The sequence below is a fragment of the Pelophylax lessonae genome (genome assembly GCF_965119305.1).
Source record: "Pelophylax lessonae genome assembly, chromosome: 5".
In the NCBI taxonomy this organism is placed as follows: Eukaryota; Metazoa; Chordata; class Amphibia; order Anura; family Ranidae; genus Pelophylax; species Pelophylax lessonae.
In genome coordinates, this window is record NC_138772.1 from 78,221,957 (window position 1) to 78,243,775 (window position 21,819).

Below are 21,819 nucleotides of genomic sequence, written 5' to 3' on the forward strand. Positions count from 1 at the left end.
TTTCCCCTTAACTCGTTAGGTGTCAAGTGCTGGATCAGATGGAAGTCCTGCCCTGTGTGGGTTCTTCTGGGCTATGTTAGGCACTTGGTTACAAGGACAATTTATACACACACACACATGGGGTTCCTCTGTTCTGTGTCAACTCACTCAATGCCCTGGGACAAGGCCGAGGCTGCCCTGTCAGTGTACACCCTAATCCCAACATGCAATTTGGAGGGGCACGCTGAGCCAATGTCCACATCCATCTGTCCAGCGTCTTTCCACTATTACTCCCCATAGTAGAGTGGGCCCCGCCATGCACTCTGTGCAGGCTCCACAAGTGCACTCAACTTAACTTTTGAACCTTCCGTACCTCTGTACAGGATGGAAACCTCTGCAATCCGCTCCCATTGCTTTGGGAGACAGACCAATGGCAGAAGGATGCTGACAACATCTCCCTCGCTGCTAGAGGCTGTACACACTACCAATAGGCTGCTTGTTATTCTTCCATTCCTCTTGGCAACTACTTATGACTTCTTGTTACTTCATTCTCTGCTGATGTCTTCATACCCCAATATGTTAAGACCCACTGGTTGACAGTAAGTGTGCGAGTTACTTATGATATACCTCTTTAGTAACTTCAGGCCAGGCAAGGACAAAGTTTTAAATGTTTTATTTAATAAAGGTAAATGTAGACATTTTACAGTCCAATGGGCAAGACATCATACTTTCCTAATTCCCTAGCTGTAATTAGAGGCTTGAGTGCTGCCCCAGCATACCTGCAAAAGTGCATTCCAGTGTCCATAGTCTTTTTGAGGCAGAAGCCAGTGATGGCATCTTCAGGGCTAGCCTAAGTTAAAAATCTGTGTTGCAGGCCATAGAAGATGACATTCTCCTACTCCTGCAAGCCTCCTCTTCCGTCTACATGATTACATCCCCTGTGGGTCTCACACTCAAGGCTAAACCATGCTCACTCAGTCTTTCTTGCGGGACCAAGGACGACTCCCTGGGCCCCCTCGGGATACTCTCTTGAATTGGACCACTGTCCTAGTTTTTACCGCACAGGGCAAGTGGGCCAGACTCAGACAGGAAAACCCACTAAAACGATTGGGAGAACAGGAAAAACGTTAACCCAATCCTCCCAGCTGGGACAGTTATCCTTCTGGAGCTCCATAAAGCTGTCAGATGTAAATAAAAGAGATAATCTAGGAGGTGGCATACACATTGTTGGACTGATGATGAGGCTTATGCCCATCCTTACTCATATTGCAGGCCCACTAAAACATATTATGTTCTTCCACATTAGTCAGGAGGTAAATCTAGCCTATGAATGTGGACAGCATGTGTTCTACCCTGTGGATAACAATTGCCACATCCATGGAGATTTACTGTACATCATGCAGACAAATTACTGTGTGTAGTACAGTAACCTTCCAATGCTCAGAAGCAGTCAGTACTATTACACTTGTAAAACACTGTGAGACCAGACCATCACCTGCAACAGTCAAATCTCTTACACCTGCTGTGAAAATTGGGTTATTTATGGCCACCTATGGACCATATGGAGCAGGTGTAGTGGAGTAGAGGCAAATGTGATATCAGCTGGTAATTAGTTTTGTGCAATTGTAGTTAGATGTAGCATTTTGCTAATTTAAATCCCCCTATTGACTTCTAGGTCTGATATACTGTACTGCATGTGGGTGTATGATGTGAAAAGAATATGGCAAATAAAATGATGAATATTTGAAAAATTAATGGAGAGTGAAGTTTCACCAGTGGCTTCCCAGATCTCATATGTCTATTTGATGGAGAAAGGGTTGCAATTTAGAGACACATACTGCAAATTCAGTGAATAGTAGGCCACTGTTGTGTTGGATATGATGCAGAATATCCAGCTAAGGCTTTATGTACACTACAGCTCCTAAACTTGTAGGAGCTTTTGGCATTTTTTTTTTTTGCCAAAGCTCCTAAACTCAACTCCATAAAAGCTTATTTTTCAATGTATACACAGGCTTTAGGATTGTTTAGGAGCTGCTGCGGCTAGGGGAGGTTCAACCTCCCTCTTCGGAACGGGAAGAATTGCATTCAGGATAGGAACATTTTGAGCGCGGGCCGCAAAACGCGACAAAATTGTGGTAAAATGGTGGTGTGATTTTACTGCATTTTGCGTTTTCGCACAGCGGCAGTTATAATAGGCTATGTGTACATGAAGGTTTAGAGGAATGAAATAATAAGGTGAGAGCCCATCCACAAGATATATGCCTTGCATTACCATTGTGTTAAAATGGTCTTGCTACCTGTAGTCTACCTCATTCTTACTTATAACCTCCCTTGTTCTACTAATACTACCTAATCTATTCTCCAGACTGACCTCTGTTGCATTAGGAATAGACAGTATCTCAAAGTAACTCTGGGGCCGAGCCCCTGGTTACAAAAGTAAGTCAGCAGTGTGCCAATAGTTATCAAAACATGCCTGCTGTTAGCTTTTCCACGCTCCTTTGCTGCCTGGTCACCCCACCCCCCACAGACGTCCTTGAAATCTGTAATACTTTCTAAAAGTGGATATCTGGCATAGGGCCAATATGCTTTCCCTAACCACAATTGTGGGAGGGAATGGGGGGGGGGGGGATATTATGGTTCCCCATGCCTATAATTCTATAGGGAATCTATTCATGGACACACGTTGAATATTACATCCAAATATCAGAATGTCATGCATTGTGATGCTAGCCACCTCCCACAAGTGAACAGGACCATTTAGCCCCATGCAATAATCAGTCTTGCAGTTGGGGAATTTTTTGTATACTAACATAACAATCTTTTCATAAAAAAATTATTTAGCAGTCAAATGGCTGCTCTACATCTGACCACCAACTAATGTGTAGGGATGCACCGTTCCGACTTTTTTGGACCCGATACCAATATCTTACATTGTGAAATAGCCGATACTGATACGGAACCGATCCGGAGCTACACACAAAGCAAGCGGCTGCAGCACAGAGCAAAGCCACTGCTTCATGTGTACGGCTCCTCCATTCACAGGCGGAGTGCATCTGATATCACTCCGCCTGTGAGCCGGACCTAAACAGGAAGTAGCGGCTCCCATCCCATACTACTACTGTACCCAGTAAGGGATGGCTGAGCCGTTACCAAGCAAAAACCAAATCGGCCAGTGGATCGGTCAATGTTACCGATCCCCCGATCCATCTAAAATGGCCATATCGGCGCCGATATCTCATCCGAATATCGGATCGGTGCATCCCTACTAATGTGTTTCATTTGCTTCATGAGGTCTCACTCACAGGGGCACTTAGACCCTCAGAGCATGAATGAGCTGTGTGTTTGTGGCCTGAGCCACCAGGTGCTGCATGAATGCAGCCCACGTAACTGTAAGGCTCCGTTTCCACTGCCGCAGCTACGAAGTCGTGCTACTTCTAGCGCGACCTCGTAGCGAAATTAAACTGTGGCTTTCAGTGCGACTCGTCCCTCATTATAGAGGGAAGTCTCACTGAAGCCGGCTCAAAAGTAGTGCACAAACTACTTTTGAAGTCGCCGCAACTGAAGTCGTGGCAGTGGAAACGGGCCGAATTGAAATCAGTGGCTTTTGACTTGCTGTGCGACTTGACATGTGTCAAGTCGCACAGCAAGTTGCACTAGTGGAAACCGGCACTAAGGTCTGGTTCACACTACTGCTGGTGGTTGTGGGTGCAGGAATCACACCTGTTCCTGCACTCACAACCACCCGCAGCCAAAACACTCTTAAAAACGTGCTGTGCTTTTGCTGCATTTTTAAAATGGTGTAAGAACCTTTTTCCTTCATGAAATGCGGTTCAAATGAATGGGCTGCCATGCCCGCACAAACATGGCTCACAGAGCTACAATAGTATGAACTAGGCCTAAGGGGAAGCAGCGATTACACGGACACAGCCACTTGTCCTAATTTGACAGGTGTGCAAATACAGGTGAACAGCCCCTAGTGCACACTGTGTTTCCACCGTGTCCCTATACAGTGACATGGGCGGCCTGTAGGCAGCCTCATAAACTCACAGCCCATTTACAGTCTACTGGCCTCAGTGTCAATGTGAATGAGGCCTAATAATTGCAAAAGCTTTTATTATTAACTGGCAATATTGTATTATTGAAAGTCTATAATTATCATGGATACTGTGAGCCATTGTGTAAATAGGGTTTCCCACTGGAGAAGTTAATACAAAGCTTCTAAAAACTATGGCACAAACAAAGCTTCTTTTCAGGTCTGAAATTTACACAGTAATGCTCTGGGAATTCCCACTGCAAACACCAGCCCATTTAACTTAGGTGATAGAAATTATATTTGTTTTCCAGTAATCTTTAAGGGAGAACAATGATATTTACTGAAAAGTCTTACACAATTAAATATTGGAATTCTGTTACATAATCTTTGGAAGCATTTCTACATCTGATGATGATGTTTTTTTTTTCTTTGTGAATTGCTTGTTATAAAACCTTATTTAAAGGAAATCAAGTTCAATATTGAGTTGGCCCACCCTTTGCAGTTATAACAGCTTCAACTCTTCTGGGAAGGCTGTCCACAAGGTTTAGGAGTGTGTATGGGAATGTTTGACCATTCTTCTAGAAGCGCATTTGTGAGGTCAGGCACTGATGTTGAATGAGAAGGCCAGGCTCTCAGTCTCCACTCTAATTCATCACAAAGGTGTTCTATCGGGTTGAGGTCAGGACTCTGTGCTGGCCAGTCAAGCTCCTCCACCCCAAAGTCGTTTATCCATTTCTTTATAGACCTTGTTTGTGTACCGGTGCACAGTCATGTTGGAAAAGGAAGGGGCCCTCCCCAAACTGTTCCCACAAAGTTGGGAGCATGAAATTGTCCAAAATGTCTTGGTATGCTGATGCTTTAAGAGTTCCCTTCACTGGAAATAAGGGGCCAAGCCCAACCCCTGAAAATTAAGCCCACAGCATAATCCCTCCTCCACCAAATGGTTTGGACCAGTGCACAAAGCAAGGTCCATAAAGACATAGATGAGCGAGTTTGGAGTGGAAGAACTTGAGTTGCCTGCACAGAGTTCTGGCCTCAACCCGATAGAACACCTTTGGAATGAATTAGAGCAAAGACTGCGAGTCAGGCCTTTTTCGACCACATCAGTGCCTCACCTCACAAATACGCTTCTGGAAGAATAGTCAAACATTCCCATAGACACACTCCTAAACCTTGTGAACAGCCTTTCCAGAAGAGTTGAAGCTGTTATAGCTGCAAAGGGTGGGTAAACTCAAGATTGAATCCTAAGACTTGGATGCCGTTAAAGTTAATTTGCCTGTGAAGGCAGGCGTCCCAATACTTTTGGTAATATAGTGTATATTGCACACTGTAATCTCAGGAATATACGTATATACTTGATTTCTTTTGTTATATAAAGGAAAGCCCAATTGCAGTAAAAAAAAATAAATGGTAATCACAGGTTAATTTTTCATAAGATCTCCTGATCCACATATTGAGTAAAACGTATTTGTATATAACTTCTGCTTTGTTGTAAAACTTGTTCAGTGACTCAACGCACTGAAGCCAGACTGCCATTGGGACAGCCAGGCAATCAGCAATGGCAGCCCCTGTGTTTCATATATATTAGGTATACATTCAATTAAAGTAGATTAATGGCTGTTCTGCACAGAGCCAAGATTCAGACGGCTCTGTGCATAAAACTGAAATATACGTATATGCGTATATGCACCATTCCTACTCTTGGGGTTGTGCAAAATGGTGGCCTAGTTAGTGTGGTAGGCTAGCATAGTTTTCAATTCCAGGGTCCAGTCTGTAGTGTATGGTGGGGTGAAATATTAGTTGGACGTCAGCCACTTTAATCTTGTTACCTTTTATTGCTGAACTCAGTTGTAGGAGAGAGGGTTTAGGGGCACAGAATACCCCAAAATAGCATACAAATAGGACAGGTATTCTAAAGTAGTAAAAGCGTCTTTAAGAGATGTCCCTTGGCTATAGGTGTGCACAGCCTATTGCATTAGGGTGTGCACCCCAAAGCTCAAATACACCTGCATGTGTGTGTGTGTCTACATATATATGACCCCGACACATTGATTTCCCTGCCGTCACAGTGAAAGAGAAGAGCATAAGCACTTCTCTGATGGCAGAGTCCAAAAGAGGGAGATCTTTCCCAACTCCCCGCCAGTATACAGAGGGTTTGATTTACTAAAGGCAAAAAGACTGTGCACTTTGTAAAGTGCAGTTGCACTCTGCAAGTGCAGTTACTCTAGAGCTTAGTAAATGAGGGGAAGCTCTGCTAAATTTCATCATCCAATCATGTGCAAGCCAAAATGCTGTTTTTTTTTTTAAATTTTCCTTGCACGTGATTGGGTATTCTTTGCAAAATGAATATTTACCTCATTTACTAAGCTCTGGAGCAACTGCATTTGCAGAGTGCAACTGCACATTGCAAAGTGCACAGTCTATTTGCCTTTAGTAAATCAACCCCAGAGTGATCATGCTTACTGAGCTTAAAGTGATTTGTTTAAAAATAATTAACATGTTATACTTACCTGCTTTGTGTAATGGTTTTGCACAGAGCAGCCCAAATCCTCCTCTTCTCGGGTCCCCCCACTGTCGCGGCTCGGCCCTGCCTCCCGCCGAGTGCCCTCCCAGCAAGCTGCACCCAAGCTGTGCGGCTCGTCCCACCCCCTCTTTCTCCTCATTGGCTCACTAACTTTGATTGACAGCAGTGGGAGCCAATGTTTCAGCCAATCAGGAGGGAGAGTCCCGGACAGCCGAGTCGCTCATGCAACATCGCTGGATCGAGATGGTCTCAGGTAAGTATTAGGGGGGCTGCTGCACACCGAAGGTTTTTAGAATGCGTTAAGATAAGAAAAACTTCTGCCTTTAGAACCACTTTAAGGAAGACCTGCAGAGCAAAGAAAAAAGGTAAGCAAAAGCCCAGGCTGGTTACAGACTAGCAACAAACAAATTCAATTTATTTAGAGACACAACAGTATACTGCAGGGTCCCAACAAATACAATATATGCAAAATATATGCAAAACCAGCCAGAGAACGTGGATGTGCTGATGAACAAAGCTTGGTCTAAGTGATTCTAGTTTAATCCATGTACTGGTTTTCATGTTAGTTACTGTTGTTTCTCATTTTTAGGCAAACAACAGGACATTACAGGAGAAGATCTTACAGGTGAATAACCTGGTGGAAGCCTTCGGAAATGCCTGCACTATCATTAATGAGAATTCAAGTCGCTTTGGGAAATACTTAGAAATGAAATTTACCAAGAATGGCACAGTGGTAGCAGCACAGATTTCAGAGTACCTGCTGGAGAAGTCCAGGGTTGTCCACCAAGCTATGTAAGTGCTGTGCGCGATGTTGTGGAATTGAGTCAAGACCATGTGGCTGACCATGGAAAAATAAAAAACCGTATTAACAGCTTCTGAGTTTCTCTCACAATTCCAATTTTTTCTTCTAATTTTAGTGTGGGGAACAGTTAGAAACTTTGTCTAGACCTAAAGTGATAATAAAGGCACATATTTTTTTTAAATAACAAACATGTCATACTTACCTGCTCTGTGCAATGGTTTCAAACAGAGCAGCCCGGATCCTCCTCTTCTTGAGTTCCCAACCAGCACTAATGCCCCCCCGCCTCCTGCCGAGTGTCCCATCACAGCTCACCCGAAAGCCCAACTGTACAACTTATTCCACCCTGACCACTCAAACTCAAAAGAATGTTCCCTGAGCCAAAATTCAATAGAGTGGAGAATAGTTAAAATGTTACCCATTTTCCTATTGTCTTGGCTGAGACTTCTCATTTCCTCATATTCTGTAACAGGTAAAGAAAGTAAAGGGAATCTCTGCAGCAGGTACACAGACATGATAATAAAGTGGTTGTAAAGGCCTAAGGTTTTTGACCTTCAAGCATTATATACGTGAAGGTCAAAAACCATGTGAAGCAGCCCCCCCCAGCCTCCTTAATTGCTTGCTATGGGGGCTTGCCCCCAAGCTGTTGCTCTGTGTGTCCATTCACACATGGAGGGCCGATCGGCCCCGCTCCCACTCTCTCCACATTGGCTCACTGGCTGTGATTGACAGCAGCCAATGAGGAGGAAATGACACAGGAGAGCCACTGCTCTCTTGCACATTGCTAGATAAAGATGGGGCTTGGGTAAGGACTAAGGAGGCTGGGGGGGGGGGGGGGGCTTCTGCACATGGAAGGTTTTTGACCTTCATGCATATAATGCTAGACGGTAAAAAACCTTGGGCCTTTAAAACCACTTTATTATCATGTCTGTGTATCTGCAGCAGAGATTTCCTTTACTTTCTTTACCAGTTACAGAACATGAGGAAATTATAATTCTCAGCTAAGACAATAGGAAAATGGGTAACATTTTAATTATTCTCCACTCTATCCAAAACAATGAAAAACACTGGTTGAATTTCGGTTCAGGGAACATTCTTTTGAGTGGTCAGGGTGGATTAAGTTGGGATTTCGGGTGAGCTGTGATGGGACATATTTTTCTCCTCCTTATGGAGGGACTTAGGTGTTATACACATTTGTTCTTGAGGTCCATCAGGCAGAATAAACTAAATGTACTTATTTGCATGAAGGAATATAATATAGTTGTGTTCAACCCCAAAAGTTGTAAAAGTCTATAACTGTAAATTACAGCTAACCTTAAAACAGGTTTAAAAACACCAAAAAATGCAGTTATGTGTTCATTAAAAACGAGTACATGTATTTTTAAAAACAGCTAGTGTACATTTTTCATTTTGATTTGATATTAGCCCCATTGCCATCCTATGTACAGCAAAACCTAAACCGAATGAAAGAGGGGTAGCATTAGGAGGCATTGAGGTGTGCTGCAATGTATACAAGGTAGCAAGAAACATCCTGACAGGAGGAAAGATCAAAAAGAGGGGCTTACTCATTCTTTGCTGTAGCTTCCAATCACAGGCTGGTTATGGGTAGGTTACCAGACTGTGCTCCTTAACTGTGTTAGAAAAATATTGCTCTCTGCTGATAGGCATGAGTGAGTATATTTTAGAAAGGGATAGAAAGATATACAAATCCATTTGCAGGTAAAGCAGCTCTCATATTTCTTTATATTTATTGGTTTGCCTGGAGGTCAAGCTTTACATCTCTTAACTAGTGTTGAGCGAACACGGACTGTATTATTCGTGTTCGTACCGAATAATTGGATTTTTTGTACCCGAACACGGACACGGACACTTTACTGTATGTTCGGGTAAAAATCCGTGTTCGGTCGTTTTATTTCCGGGTTTTGCATGCTTTGGCGCTCTTTTCATGGCGGGCTTTCAACAGCCAATCAACAATCGTTTAACTGGTGTGCCTTAAGCCATCCCAGCCATGCCTGCAAATGTCTCAGTAGCTGTGATTGGCCGTCTGAAGCATGTGACCAAGTCTTTATAAGTTCGAGGCAGCCGCAGCGGCGTCATTATGCTGCTTAGATTCAGGGACAGAGAGCACACATCAACGTGCTGGCTGCTGATTAGGGAAAGATAGGCAGGAAAAAACCATTTGTGTCCGGATAGAATTGAGGGACAGGTCGGAGTGTTTAGGCAGGGCGAGTTGTAGGCATTTTAGGGATAGAGTCTGCTGAATTATATAGGGTCAGTGTCTTCTACAAACTACAATCGATATTGCTGTGTGGGGGGTGGGGTGAATCTGCACTCAATCCTGATCTACGATCTCTTCTCAATCCTGTTAGGGACAGAGTCTGCTGAATTTTAGGGAAACTGTGTTCTACAAACTACAATCGATATTGCTGTGTGGGGGGTGGGGTGAATCTGCACTCAATCCTGATCTACGATCTCTTCTCAATCCTGTTAGGGACAGAGTCTGCTGAATTTTAGGGAAACTGTGTTCTACAAACTACAATCGATATTGCTGTGTGGTGTGGGATTGGAGATAGGCAGGTGTCAGTGATCCACATCCATTTTTCTGTGTGTGAGCTGCAGTGAACACAATCTTTTTGGGCTGCAGTGAACACAATCTTTTTGGGCTGCAGTGAACACAATCTTTTTGGGCTGCAGTGAACACAATCTTTTTGGGCTGCAGTGAACACAATCTTTTTGGGGTGCAGTGAACAAAATCTTTTTGGGGTGCAGTGAACACAATCCTTTTTGGTGTGCAGTGAACACAATCTTTGTGGGGTGCAGTGAACAAAATCCTTTGTGGGGTGCAGTGAACACAATCTTTTTGGGGTGCAGTGAACAAAATCCTTTTTGGGGTGCAGTGAACAACATCCTTTTTGGGGTGCAGTGAACACAATCTTTTTGGGGTGCAGTGAACAAAATCCTTTGTGGGGTGCAGTGAACACAATCTTTTTGGGGTGCAGTGAACACAATCTTTTTGGGGTGGAGTGAACAACATCCTTTTTGGGGTGCAGTGAACAAAATCCTTTTTGGGGTGCAGTGAACAAAATCATTTTTGGGGTGCAGTGAACACAATCTTTTTGGGGTGCAGTGAACACAATCTTTGTGGGGTGCAGTGAACACAATCTTTTTGGGGTGGAGTGAACAACATCCTTTTTGGGGTGCAGTGAACAACATCCTTTTTGGGGTGCAGTGAACACAATCTTTTTGGGGTGCAGTGAACACAATCTTTGTGGGGTACAGTGAACAGAATCTTTGTGGGGTGCAGTGAACAAAATCTTTGGGGGGTACAGTGAACACAATCTTTGTGAGGTGCAGTGAACACAATCTTTGTGGGGTGCAGTGAACACAATCATTGTGGGGTGCAGTGAACTCAATCTTTGTGGGGTACAGTGAACACAATCTCATACTGAAGGTTTGAGGGTGCTGCCTGTTCCATACTCCCCCTACTCCTCATCTAGCCTTTTAGGGGTACAAACAATAGTAATTGGGGCCTAGTGTGGTTGTGTACGTGTGATATACATACACTTTTTTGGGATCATATTTTCTATTCCGCTATTTAATCAAAAACCTTTGGGGATCAGTTAAATTGGGGGATAGTCTGTGTTGGTACGTGTGAGAGAGATCCACCTTTCCAAGTTGTTGGGGTTCATCTCATACTTCTGAAGGTTTGAGGGTGCTGCCTGTTCCATACTCCCCCCTACTCCTAGCCTTTTAGGGGTACAAACAATAGTAATTGGGGCCTAGTGTGGTTGTGTACGTGTGATATACATACACTTTTTTGGGATCATATTTTCTATTCCGCTATTTAATCAAAAACCTCTGGGGATCAGTTAAATTGGGGGATAGTCTGTGTTGGTACGTGTGAGAGAGATCCACCTTTCCAAGTTGTTGGGGTTCATCTCATACTTCTGAAGGTTTGAGGGTGCTGCCTGTTCCATACTCCCCCTACTCCTAGCCTTTTAGGGGTACAAACAATAGTAATTGGGGCCTAGTGTGGTTGTGTACGTGTGATATACATACACTTTTTTGGGATCATATTTTCTATTCCGCTATTTAATCAAAAACCTCTGGGGATCAGTTAAATTGGGGGATAGTCTGTGTTGGTACGTGTGAGAGAGATCCACCTTTCCAAGTTGTTGGGGTTCATCTCATACTTCTGAAGGTTTGAGGGTGCTGCCTGTTCCATACTCCCCCTACTCCTAGCCTTTTAGGGGTACAAACAATAGTAATTGGGGCCTAGTGTGGTTGTGTACGTGTGATATACATACACTTTTTTGGGATCATATTTTCTATTCCGCTATTTAATCAAAAACCTCTGGGGATCAGTTAAATTGGGGGATAGTCTGTGTTGGTACGTGTGAGAGAGATCCACCTTTCCAAGTTGTTGGGGTTCATCTCATACTTCTGAAGGTTTGAGGGTGCTGCCTGTTCCATACTCCCCCTACTCCTAGCCTTTTAGGGGTACAAACAATAGTAATTGGGGCCTAGTGTGGTTGTGTACGTGTGATATACATACACTTTTTTGGGATCATATTTTCTATTCCGCTATTTAATCAAAAACCTTTGGGGATCAGTTAAATTGGGGGATAGTCTGTGTTGGTACGTGTGAGAGAGATCCACCTTTCCAAGTTGTTGGGGTTCATCTCATACTTCTGAAGGTTTGAGGGTGCTGCCTGTTCCATACTCCCCCTACTCCTAGCCTTTTAGGGGTACAAACAATAGTAATTGGGGCCTAGTGTGGTTGTGTACGTGTGATATACATACACTTTTTTGGGATCATATTTTCTATTCCGCTATTTAATCAAAAACCTCTGGGGATCAGTTAAATTGGGGGATAGTCTGTGTTGGTACGTGTGAGAGAGATCCACCTTTCCAAGTTGTTGGGGTTCATCTCATACTTCTGAAGGTTTGAGGGTGCTGCCTGTTCCATACTCCCCCTACTCCTAGCCTTTTAGGGGTACAAACAATAGTAATTGGGGCCTAGTGTGGTTGTGTACGTGTGATATACATACACTTTTTTGGGATCATATTTTCTATTCCGCTATTTAATCAAAAACCTCTGGGGATCAGTTAAATTGGGGGATAGTCTGTGTTGGTACGTGTGAGAGAGATCCACCTTTCCAAGTTGTTGGGGTTCATCTCATACTTCTGAAGGTTTGAGGGTGCTGCCTGTTCCATACTCCCCCTACTCCTAGCCTTTTAGGGGTACAAACAATAGTAATTGGGGCCTAGTGTGGTTGTGTACGTGTGATATACATACACTTTTTTGGGATCATATTTTCTATTCCGCTATTTAATCAAAAACCTTTGGGGATCAGTTAAATTGGGGGATAGTCTGTGTTGGTACGTGTGAGAGAGATCCACCTTTCCAAGTTGTTGGGGTTCATCTCATACTTCTGAAGGTTTGAGGGTGCTGCCTGTTCCATACTCCCCCTACTCCTAGCCTTTTAGGGGTACAAACAATAGTAATTGGGGCCTAGTGTGGTTGTGTACGTGTGATATACATACACTTTTTTGGGATCATATTTTCTATTCCGCTATTTAATCAAAAACCTCTGGGGATCAGTTAAATTGGGGGATAGTCTGTGTTGGTACGTGTGAGAGAGATCCACCTTTCCAAGTTGTTGGGGTTCATCTCATACTTCTGAAGGTTTGAGGGTGCTGCCTGTTCCATACTCCCCCTACTCCTAGCCTTTTAGGGGTACAAACAATAGTAATTGGGGCCTAGTGTGGTTGTGTACGTGTGATATACATACACTTTTTTGGGATCATATTTTCTATTCCGCTATTTAATCAAAAACCTCTGGGGATCAGTTAAATTGGGGGATAGTCTGTGTTGGTACGTGTGAGAGAGATCCACCTTTCCAAGTTGTTGGAGTTCATCTCATACTTCTGAAGGTTTGAGGGTGCTGCCTGTTCCATACTCCCCCTACTCCTAGCCTTTTAGGGGTACAAACAATAGTAATTGGGGCCTAGTGTGGTTGTGTACGTGTGATATACATACACTTTTTTGGGATCATATTTTCTATTCCGCTATTTAATCAAAAACCTTTGGGGATCAGTTAAATTGGGGGATAGTCTGTGTTGGTACGTGTGAGAGAGATCCACCTTTCCAAGTTGTTGGGGTTCATCTCATACTTCTGAAGGTTTGAGGGTGCTGCCTGTTCCATACTCCCCCTACTCCTAGCCTTTTAGGGGTACAAACAATAGTAATTGGGGCCTAGTGTGGTTGTGTACGTGCGAGATACATACACTTTTTTTGATCATATTTCCTATTCCGCTATTCAATAAAAACCTTTGAGGATCAATTGAATTGCGGGATAGTCTGTGTCGGTACGTGTGAGAGAGATCCACCTTTCCAAGTTGTTGGGGTTCATCTCATACTTCTGAAGGTTTGAGGGTGCTGCCTGTTCCATACCCCCCCTACTCCTCATCTAGCCTTTTAGGGGTACAAACAATAGTAATTGGGGCCTAGTGTGGTTGTGTACGTGCGAGATACATACACTTTTTTTGATCATATTTCCTATTCCGCTATTCAATAAAAACCTTTGGGGATCAATTAAATTGCGGGATAGTCTGTGTCGGTACGTGTGAGATCCACCTTTCCAAGTTTTTGGGGTTCATCTCATACTTCTGAAGCTTTGAGGGTGCTGCCTGTTCCATACTCCTCCTCCTCCTCATCCATCCTTTTAGGTGTACAAACAATAGTAATTGGGGCCTAGTGTGTTTCTGTACGTGCGAGATACATACACTTTTTTTGATCATATTTCCTATTCCGCTATTCAATAAAAACCTTTGGGGATCAATTAAATTGCGGGATAGTCTGTGTCGGTACGTGTGAGATCCACCTTTCCAAGTTTTTGGGGTTCATCTCATACTTCTGAAGCTTTGAGGGTGCTGCCTGTTCCATACTCCTCCTCCTCCTCATCCATCCTTTTAGGTGTACAAACAATAGTAATTGGGGCCTAGTGTGCTTCTGTACGTGTGAGATACATACACATTTTTTGATCATATTTCCTATTCCGCTATTCAATAAAAACCTTTGGGGATCAATTAAATTGCGGGATAGTCTGTGTCGGTACGTGTGAGATCCACCTTTCCAAGTTTTTGGGGTTCATCTCATACTTCTGAAGCTTTGAGGGTGCTGCCTGTTCCATACTCCTCCTCCTCCTCATCCATCCTTTTAGGTGTACAAACAATAGTAATTGGGGCCTAGTGTGTTTCTGTACGTGTGAGATACATACACTTTTTTTGATCATATTTCCTATTCCGCTATTCAATAAAAACCTTTGGGGATCAATTGAATTGCGGGATAGTCTGTGTCGGTACGTGTGAGAGAGATCCACCTTTCCAAGTTGTTGGGGTTCATCTCATACTTCTGAAGGTTTGAGGGTGCTGCCTGTTCCATACCCCCCCTACTCCTCATCTAGCCTTTTAGGGGTACAAACAATAGTAATTGGGGCCTAGTGTGGTTGTGTACGTGCGAGATACATACACTTTTTTTGATCATATTTCCTATTCCGCTATTCAATAAAAACCTTTGAGGATCAATTGAATTGCGGGATAGTCTGTGTCGGTACGTGTGAGAGAGATCCACCTTTCCAAGTTGTTGGGGTTCATCTCATACTTCTGAAGGTTTGAGGGTGCTGCCTGTTCCATACTCCCCCTACTCCTCATCTAGCCTTTTAGGGGTACAAACAATAGTAATTGGGGCCTAGTGTGGTTGTGTACGTGTGATATACATACACTTTTTTTGGATCATATTTTCTATTCCGCTATTCAATAAAAACCTTTCTAGGGCAAGATCTTAAATTACAGAAATATGAGGAGACCGTCAAATAAGGGCCGTGGCCTGGGTCGTGGTGCTGCTGGTAGAGCTCCTGTTGCAAGGAGAGGACATGGTCGATCTGTGCCAGCTACACGCACAAGTGAAACACCTTCCTCAAGTGTGAGTAGGCGACAGAACCTGCATCAGTATTTGGTAGGGCATCAAACGCCCCTAGAAGTGATGAGGCCAGAACAAGTTGAGGCGATAGTAGATTGGTTTGCTGCTGACAGTGCCTCCAGTTCCTTCACATTGTCTCCCACCCAGTCTACTGCAGAAAGGTCAGAGTTGGCACCTGCAGCCAATGTCCAACCGTCTTTCACCTCACCCCCTTGCAAATCAGGCCAGCAGTCTGAGCCCCAAGCCATACAGCAGTCTCTTATTCTTTTTGAGGACTCTGTCAGCAGGGTTTCCCAGGGCCATCCACCTAGCCCTGCCCCAGAAGTGGAAGAGATTGAGTGCAGCGATGCCCAACCACTTATTCCTCAAGATGAGTACATGCAAGGATCATCGCAGCACGTCTCCGATGATGACGAAACGCAGGTGCCAACTGCTGCGGCGTTCAGCATTGTGGAGACCGACAAGGAGGGCAGGGGTGAAGACTGGGTGGAAGATGATGTGGAGGACGATGAGGTCCTCGACCCCACATGGAATGAACGTCATGCAGGTGAACTGAGTAGTTTGGAGGAAGAGGCGGTGGTCGCACAGAGCCACCAGCACAGCAGAAGAGGGAGCAGGGTGCAGAAGCGGAGCGGCCGTGCCCTAGACACTACGCCCGCTACTGCCCAACGCAGCAAGGGAACGAGCGCACCAAAGTCAGCTCAAAGGAGTTCTCTAGCGTGGAAGTTCTTTAGAAAATGTGCTGATGACAGGACACGAGTGGTTTGCACCCTGTGCAATCAGAGCTTGAAGCGAGGCATGAACCTTCTCAACCTGAGCACAACCTGCATGATCAGGCATCTAAGTGCAAAGCACGAGCTGCAGTGGAGTACACACCTTCAAAACCAAGAAACGTCTCTGGCTCATCCTGCTTCCTCTTCTGCTGCAGTCTCGGCCGCTCCAGCCACATCTGTAGTGATACCGGCACCTGCCACCCCGCAAACAGACGATCTGTCAGCAACACCACCACCTGGGTCACCAACAACCATCTCCACAATGTCCCGTGGAAGCGTTCAGCTTTCCATCTCCCAAACACTTGAGAGGAAGAGGAAGTACCCCCCTACCCACCCGCGATCCCTGGCCCTGAATGCCAGCATTTCAAAATTATTGGCCTTTGAAATGCTGTCATTCCGTCTGGTGGAGACGCACAGTTTTAAAAACCTTATGTCGGTGGCTGTCCCACAGTACGTCGTGCCCAGCCGCCACTACTTTTCCAGGCAAGCCATCCCTTCCCTGCACAACCAAGTGGGGGAAAAAATCAGGTGTGCACTGCGCAACGCCATCTGTGCCAAGGTCCACCTAACTACGGATACGTGGACCAGTAAGCACGGTCAGGGGCGTTATATCTCCCTAACGGCACACTGGGTAAATGCAGTGGCGGATGGGCCTGAGGCGGATAGCAATTTGGCGCATGTCCTTCCACCACCGAGGATTGCAGGGCGCTTCAGTTTGCCTCCTGTTCCTAACTCCTCCTACTCCGCTTCCTCATCCTCTACCGCCTCCTCATCCGGACAGCGTAACACCTTCACCACCAACTTCAGCACGGCCAGGGGTAAACGACAGCAGGCAGTTTTACAACTTGCCTGTTTGGGGGACAAACCACACACCGCGCAGGAGTTGTGGAGGAGCATGGAACAGCAGACAAATGAGTGGTTGCTGCCAGCGAGCCTCAAGCCCGGCCTGGTGGTGTGCGATAACGGGCGAAATCTCATAGCAGCTCTGGGCCTAGCCGGTTTGACGCACATCCCTTGCCTGGCGCATGTGCTGAATTTGGTGGTGCAGAGGTTCCTTAAAAACTACCCCGATATGTCAGAGCTGCTGCAGAAAGTGCGGGCCGTTTGTGCGCACTTTCGGCGTTCTCACCCTGCTGCTGCTCGCCTGGCAGCGCTGCAGCGTAACTTCGGCCTTCCCGCTCACCGCCTCATATGTGACGTGCCCACAAGGTGGAACTCCACCTTGCACATGCTGGAAAGACTGTGCGAGCAGCAGCAGGCCATAGTGGAGTGTCAGCTGCAGCACGCACGCGTGAGTCGCTCTGCGGAACAGCACCACTTCACCACCAATAACTGGGCCTCCATGCGAGACCTGTGTGCCTTGTTGCGCTGTTTTGAGTACTCCACCAACATGGCCAGTGGCAATGACGCCGTTCTCAGCTTAACTATCCCACTTCTATGCCTCCTTGAAAAAACAATTCGGGCGATGATGGAAGAGGATGTGGCACAGGATGAGGAGGAGGAGGAGGATGAAGAGGTAACATTTCCAAGGCTTTCAGGGCAGTCATTCGCAAGGGGCTCCGAGGGTGGGTTCCTGCACACGCAAACGCCAGGGACGCAATTGTCCAGCAGGGGCACAGTTCTGGAGGATGAGGAGGATGAGGAGGAGGAGGAGCTGGAGGAGGAGATGGAACCATGTTCACAGCAGGGTGGCACCCAGGCCAGCTCATGGCCATCACTGGTGCGTGGCTGGGGGGATACAGAGGACACGGACCATACACCTCCCACAGAGGACAGCCTTTCGTCGCCTCTGGGCAGCCTGGCACACATGAGCGATTACATGCTGCAGTGTCTCCACAACGACCGCCGAGTTGCCCACATTCTAACTTGTGCTGATTACTGGGTGGCCACGCTGCTGGATCCCCGTTACAAGGACAACGTACCGTCCTTAATTCACTCACTGGAGCGCGATCGCAAGATGCGCGAGTACAAGCGCACGCTGGTAGACGCCATGCTGCTGGCATTCCCATCTGACAGCGGGGCCACAGTGGAAGCACAAGGCAGAGGAGGAGGAGGAGAAGGTCGCCAACGCAACCAGGGCACCGCCAGCACCTCAGAAGGCAGGGTTAGCATGGCCGAAATGTGGAAAAGCTTTGTCAGCACGCCACAACAAACAGCAGCACCAGCAGCTCAGATGGAACGTCTTAGCAGGAGGCAGCATTTTACCAACATGGTGGAGCAGTATGTGTGCACACGCCTACATGTAGTGAATGACGGGTCTGCCCCCTTCAACTTCTGGGTCTCCAAATTGGGCACATGGCCTGAGCTTGCCCTTTACGCCTTGGAGGTGCTGGCGTGCCCTGCAGCCAGTGTATTATCTGAACGGGTATTTAGCACGGCTGGGGGCGTTATAACAGACAAGCGCAGCCGCCTGTCCAGAGACAATGTGGACAAGCTCACGTTCATTAAAATGAACCAGGCATGGATCCCACGGGACTTTTCCGTACCTTATGCAGAATAGCAATGGATACCGACCTTACCCACCCATTGTTCCATTTTTGCTCTTTCTCACTCTTTTGGGGTGTACCCTCATTTAAAATTTGTGAAAAGAAGCAGTGTTGGCTACCTCGTCCTCCTCCTCAGGGCCAGATTAATGTAGGGTCTATTGGAGCTGCAGCTCCAGGCCCCTACCTTTTATATAGGCCCCGGGTTGGCCATATTCACTGTTACCGCTCTTCTGTCACTTGTAAACACAGAAGTCTGGCTTCTATGCTCGCTTCCCCAGGCAGCACCCTCAGAACCTCCCCACACAGCGTGAAGGCCGGACAAGGAGGGACAGTTGGCGATGCATGGATGTGTTTATGGGCTTCAGAGACAGCATCCCATGTTGAATTAGGCATGCATGGCTGCACCCTTCCTCCTCTGGGTGCATGGCAAGGCACGGCCCTAAGGCCCTTCAAAATCCTCAGCACCAAGCCCATGATGCTGTTAATCCGGCCCTGGTCCTCCTCCACCGCCGCTTCCACCTACACCGCCCATAGGTGTGCGCAGCCTATTGCATTAAGGTGTGCACCCCAAAGTTGAAATACACATGCATGTGTTTGCCAGCAGGGAGAGTAATGTATCGGGGCCATGTACCTGTAGGCAAGGAGAAATAGAGCAGAGCAGGTCCCAGGGAGATCTTTCCCATCTCCTCACTGGCAATGCTATGTGCCCTAGGTGATTAGGGTGTGCCCAGGCACACCCAGCACACCCTGTGCGCACGCCTATGTCACCGCCACATCCACCACCACCTCAACCTCCCTCCTACTCCATATGGGCCTCGTCCTTCAGAGATGAAGAAGAACATTGTTTTATTTTTCTGTTTTTTTTTGTTGTTTTAAGTTATTTCCCTATCCACATTTGTTTGCAGAGCACTTGCCATGCTCTTAATTACGTTTTGCTGCCATTTGCAGCACTCTAGCCCTTTCCTTTGGTGTTTTAGAGCCATTTTAGTGCCTTAAAGTTCGGGTCCCCATTGACTTCAATGGGGTTCGGTGTCCGGGAAAAGTTCGGTAAAAGTCCGGGACACGGACCCGGACTTTTTTTTAAAGTTCGGCCGAACCCGTCGAACACGGACATCTAGGTGTCCGCTCAACCCTACTCTTAACCACTTGCCGACCGCCGCACGACTATCTACGTCGGTGGTCAGCCCCTCACAGGCAAGCTAACTTAGGGCTACGTTGCTTGCTTGTGAGGGTCTAGGGAGCGAGCGCGCGCCGCCGGAGGCGCGCTCCCGCTCCCGCGTGGTCACGGACCCCCCCGCGCGTGTGACCAGCGGACCCGATGTCCGCCGGCCACTCGGCGATCGGCGGGGGAGAGGGAGAATGTCAGGCAGCTTGTGTAAACAAGCGACCTGTCATTCTCCTTGCTGTAAAGACACTGATCACATGGATCTACTATGTAGATCCGTTGATCAGTGTCCTTACAGCTCAAGCCACAGCCAATCACAGTAGAAAGCACGCCCCTAGGGACACACACAGCCCCTCCCTCCCAAATAAAGTTAACCCCTTCACTACCAGTGTATTTTTACAGTAACAGTGCATATATATAGCACTGATTACTGTAGAAATGTCACTGGTAACCCCAAAAGTGTCAAAAATGTCAGTCAAGGGTCCGATCTGTCCGCCGCAATGTCGCAGTACCGCAAAAAAAATCGCAGATCGCCGCCATTACGCGTTAAAAAAAAAACAACAAAAATGACAAAAATCTTTCCCTTTGTTAGTAAACGCGATAACTTTTGCGCAAACCAATCAAAATACGCTTTTTGCGATTTTTTTTACCAAACATAGGTAGCATAAAACAAATTGGCCGAAAATGTTTAAAAATTTTGATTTTTACATTTTTTTTTGGGGGAATTTCATATAAAAAAATGTGAAAAATATTTCTATTTTTGCAAAATTGACGCTCTTTTTTTGTTTATAGCGCGTGATCAAAAAATCGCACAGGTGATCAAATACCACCAAAAGAAAGCTCTGTTTGTGGGAAAAAAAGGACGCCAAATTCGTTTAGGTACAGCGTCGCACGACCGTGCAATTGTCCGTTAAAGTCACGCAGTGCCGAATCGCAAAATACCCCCTGGTCGGAATGGGGGTAAAATCTTCCGGGGCTTAAGTGGTTAAAAAGGAGAACTATAATTAAAAAGCAGGGTATTGTTTTTAAAGTGGAAAACCGCTGAATACACAGAATACCAACCTAAATGTTTGCCTGGTTCGTACTAGTGGAGGATGTAATATGCAATTACCATGACACTCTCAAAAGCTATGTTCCCGCACCTTTCCTTTCAGAAGGAAAAGCCTTCACTGTATCACAGTACCTTATTTTTTCCCAAGTACGGCTTTGGAAAGTCTGTAGTAGGTGTAGTCACAAACAAGACAATTGTTAGCTCAATTCTCGTCAGGAGGCAATCACGATGATATTACAGCCCTTCAGTTGCTACCCTCCCAATAGATGGATTTCCCCTCCAACCAGCTGGGAGTTATGACGACACATCGTACTCAAACTTCGTGCAGTCACAACTAACTTTATTGAATGTGAAGCTCATATTTAAAGCATATTTGTTGAGCAGGAAAAGACTGCTCCAAACCGGTTTTACAGTTCATCAGTCGAATTACATATCAGACAGAACAATACATGAAAGGGCCTTTGCTTTTGCCATGCATCTGTATGTCAATCTAAGGCGTTCCCGAATCTGAATGTGTGTCCTATGACAGTCGCCCTGTCTGCATTTCGTTGTCATGTGTTAATGTAAGCAATTGTCAATTGTTTATGGGTTTGTCCGTAATTTCCATGCGCAGACTTAACTTTGTCAAGTGTCCCAATGAATGAATGAACAGGTGTTTACATGTCGTCTAAATGCAAAACATAGCTGTCTGCTGACCAAGGTGGATGAATGGCTGTCAGTGCCAGCTCGTTAATATGTAAATGCAAGGGCCTACACTTTATCACAGAATGGGCACAAACCGAAATATATATCTGAAAAATCATAAGGCATATTAATACAACCTTTCAACAATCAAAAATGAAATTTTTTTCAAATGCACTGCAAAGTTGGAGGTATCCCAACACCTTTTTTTTTTTACCCCACAAATAGTTGCACACTTTTTAAAAAAACAATGAAGATATTAACTAATGTGCCTTTAAAAAAGTATTCACACCCTTTGAAATTTTCCACATGTTGCCATGTTACAACCAAAAAGGTAAATGTAT

At 45.7% G+C, this 21,819-nt stretch overlaps 1 protein-coding gene across 1 annotated transcript in view; it reads left to right on the top strand.

Moving 5' to 3' along the window:
• The window catches only part of MYO3A (myosin IIIA), a 312,359-nt gene that overhangs the window by 171,069 nt on the left and 119,471 nt on the right, over positions 1–21,819 (top strand). The window contains exon 14 of the mRNA XM_082259576.1: positions 7,126–7,328. Coding sequence (XP_082115702.1) covers positions 7,126–7,328 — 203 coding nt within the window. The remainder of the gene's footprint in view (positions 1–7,125; positions 7,329–21,819) is intronic.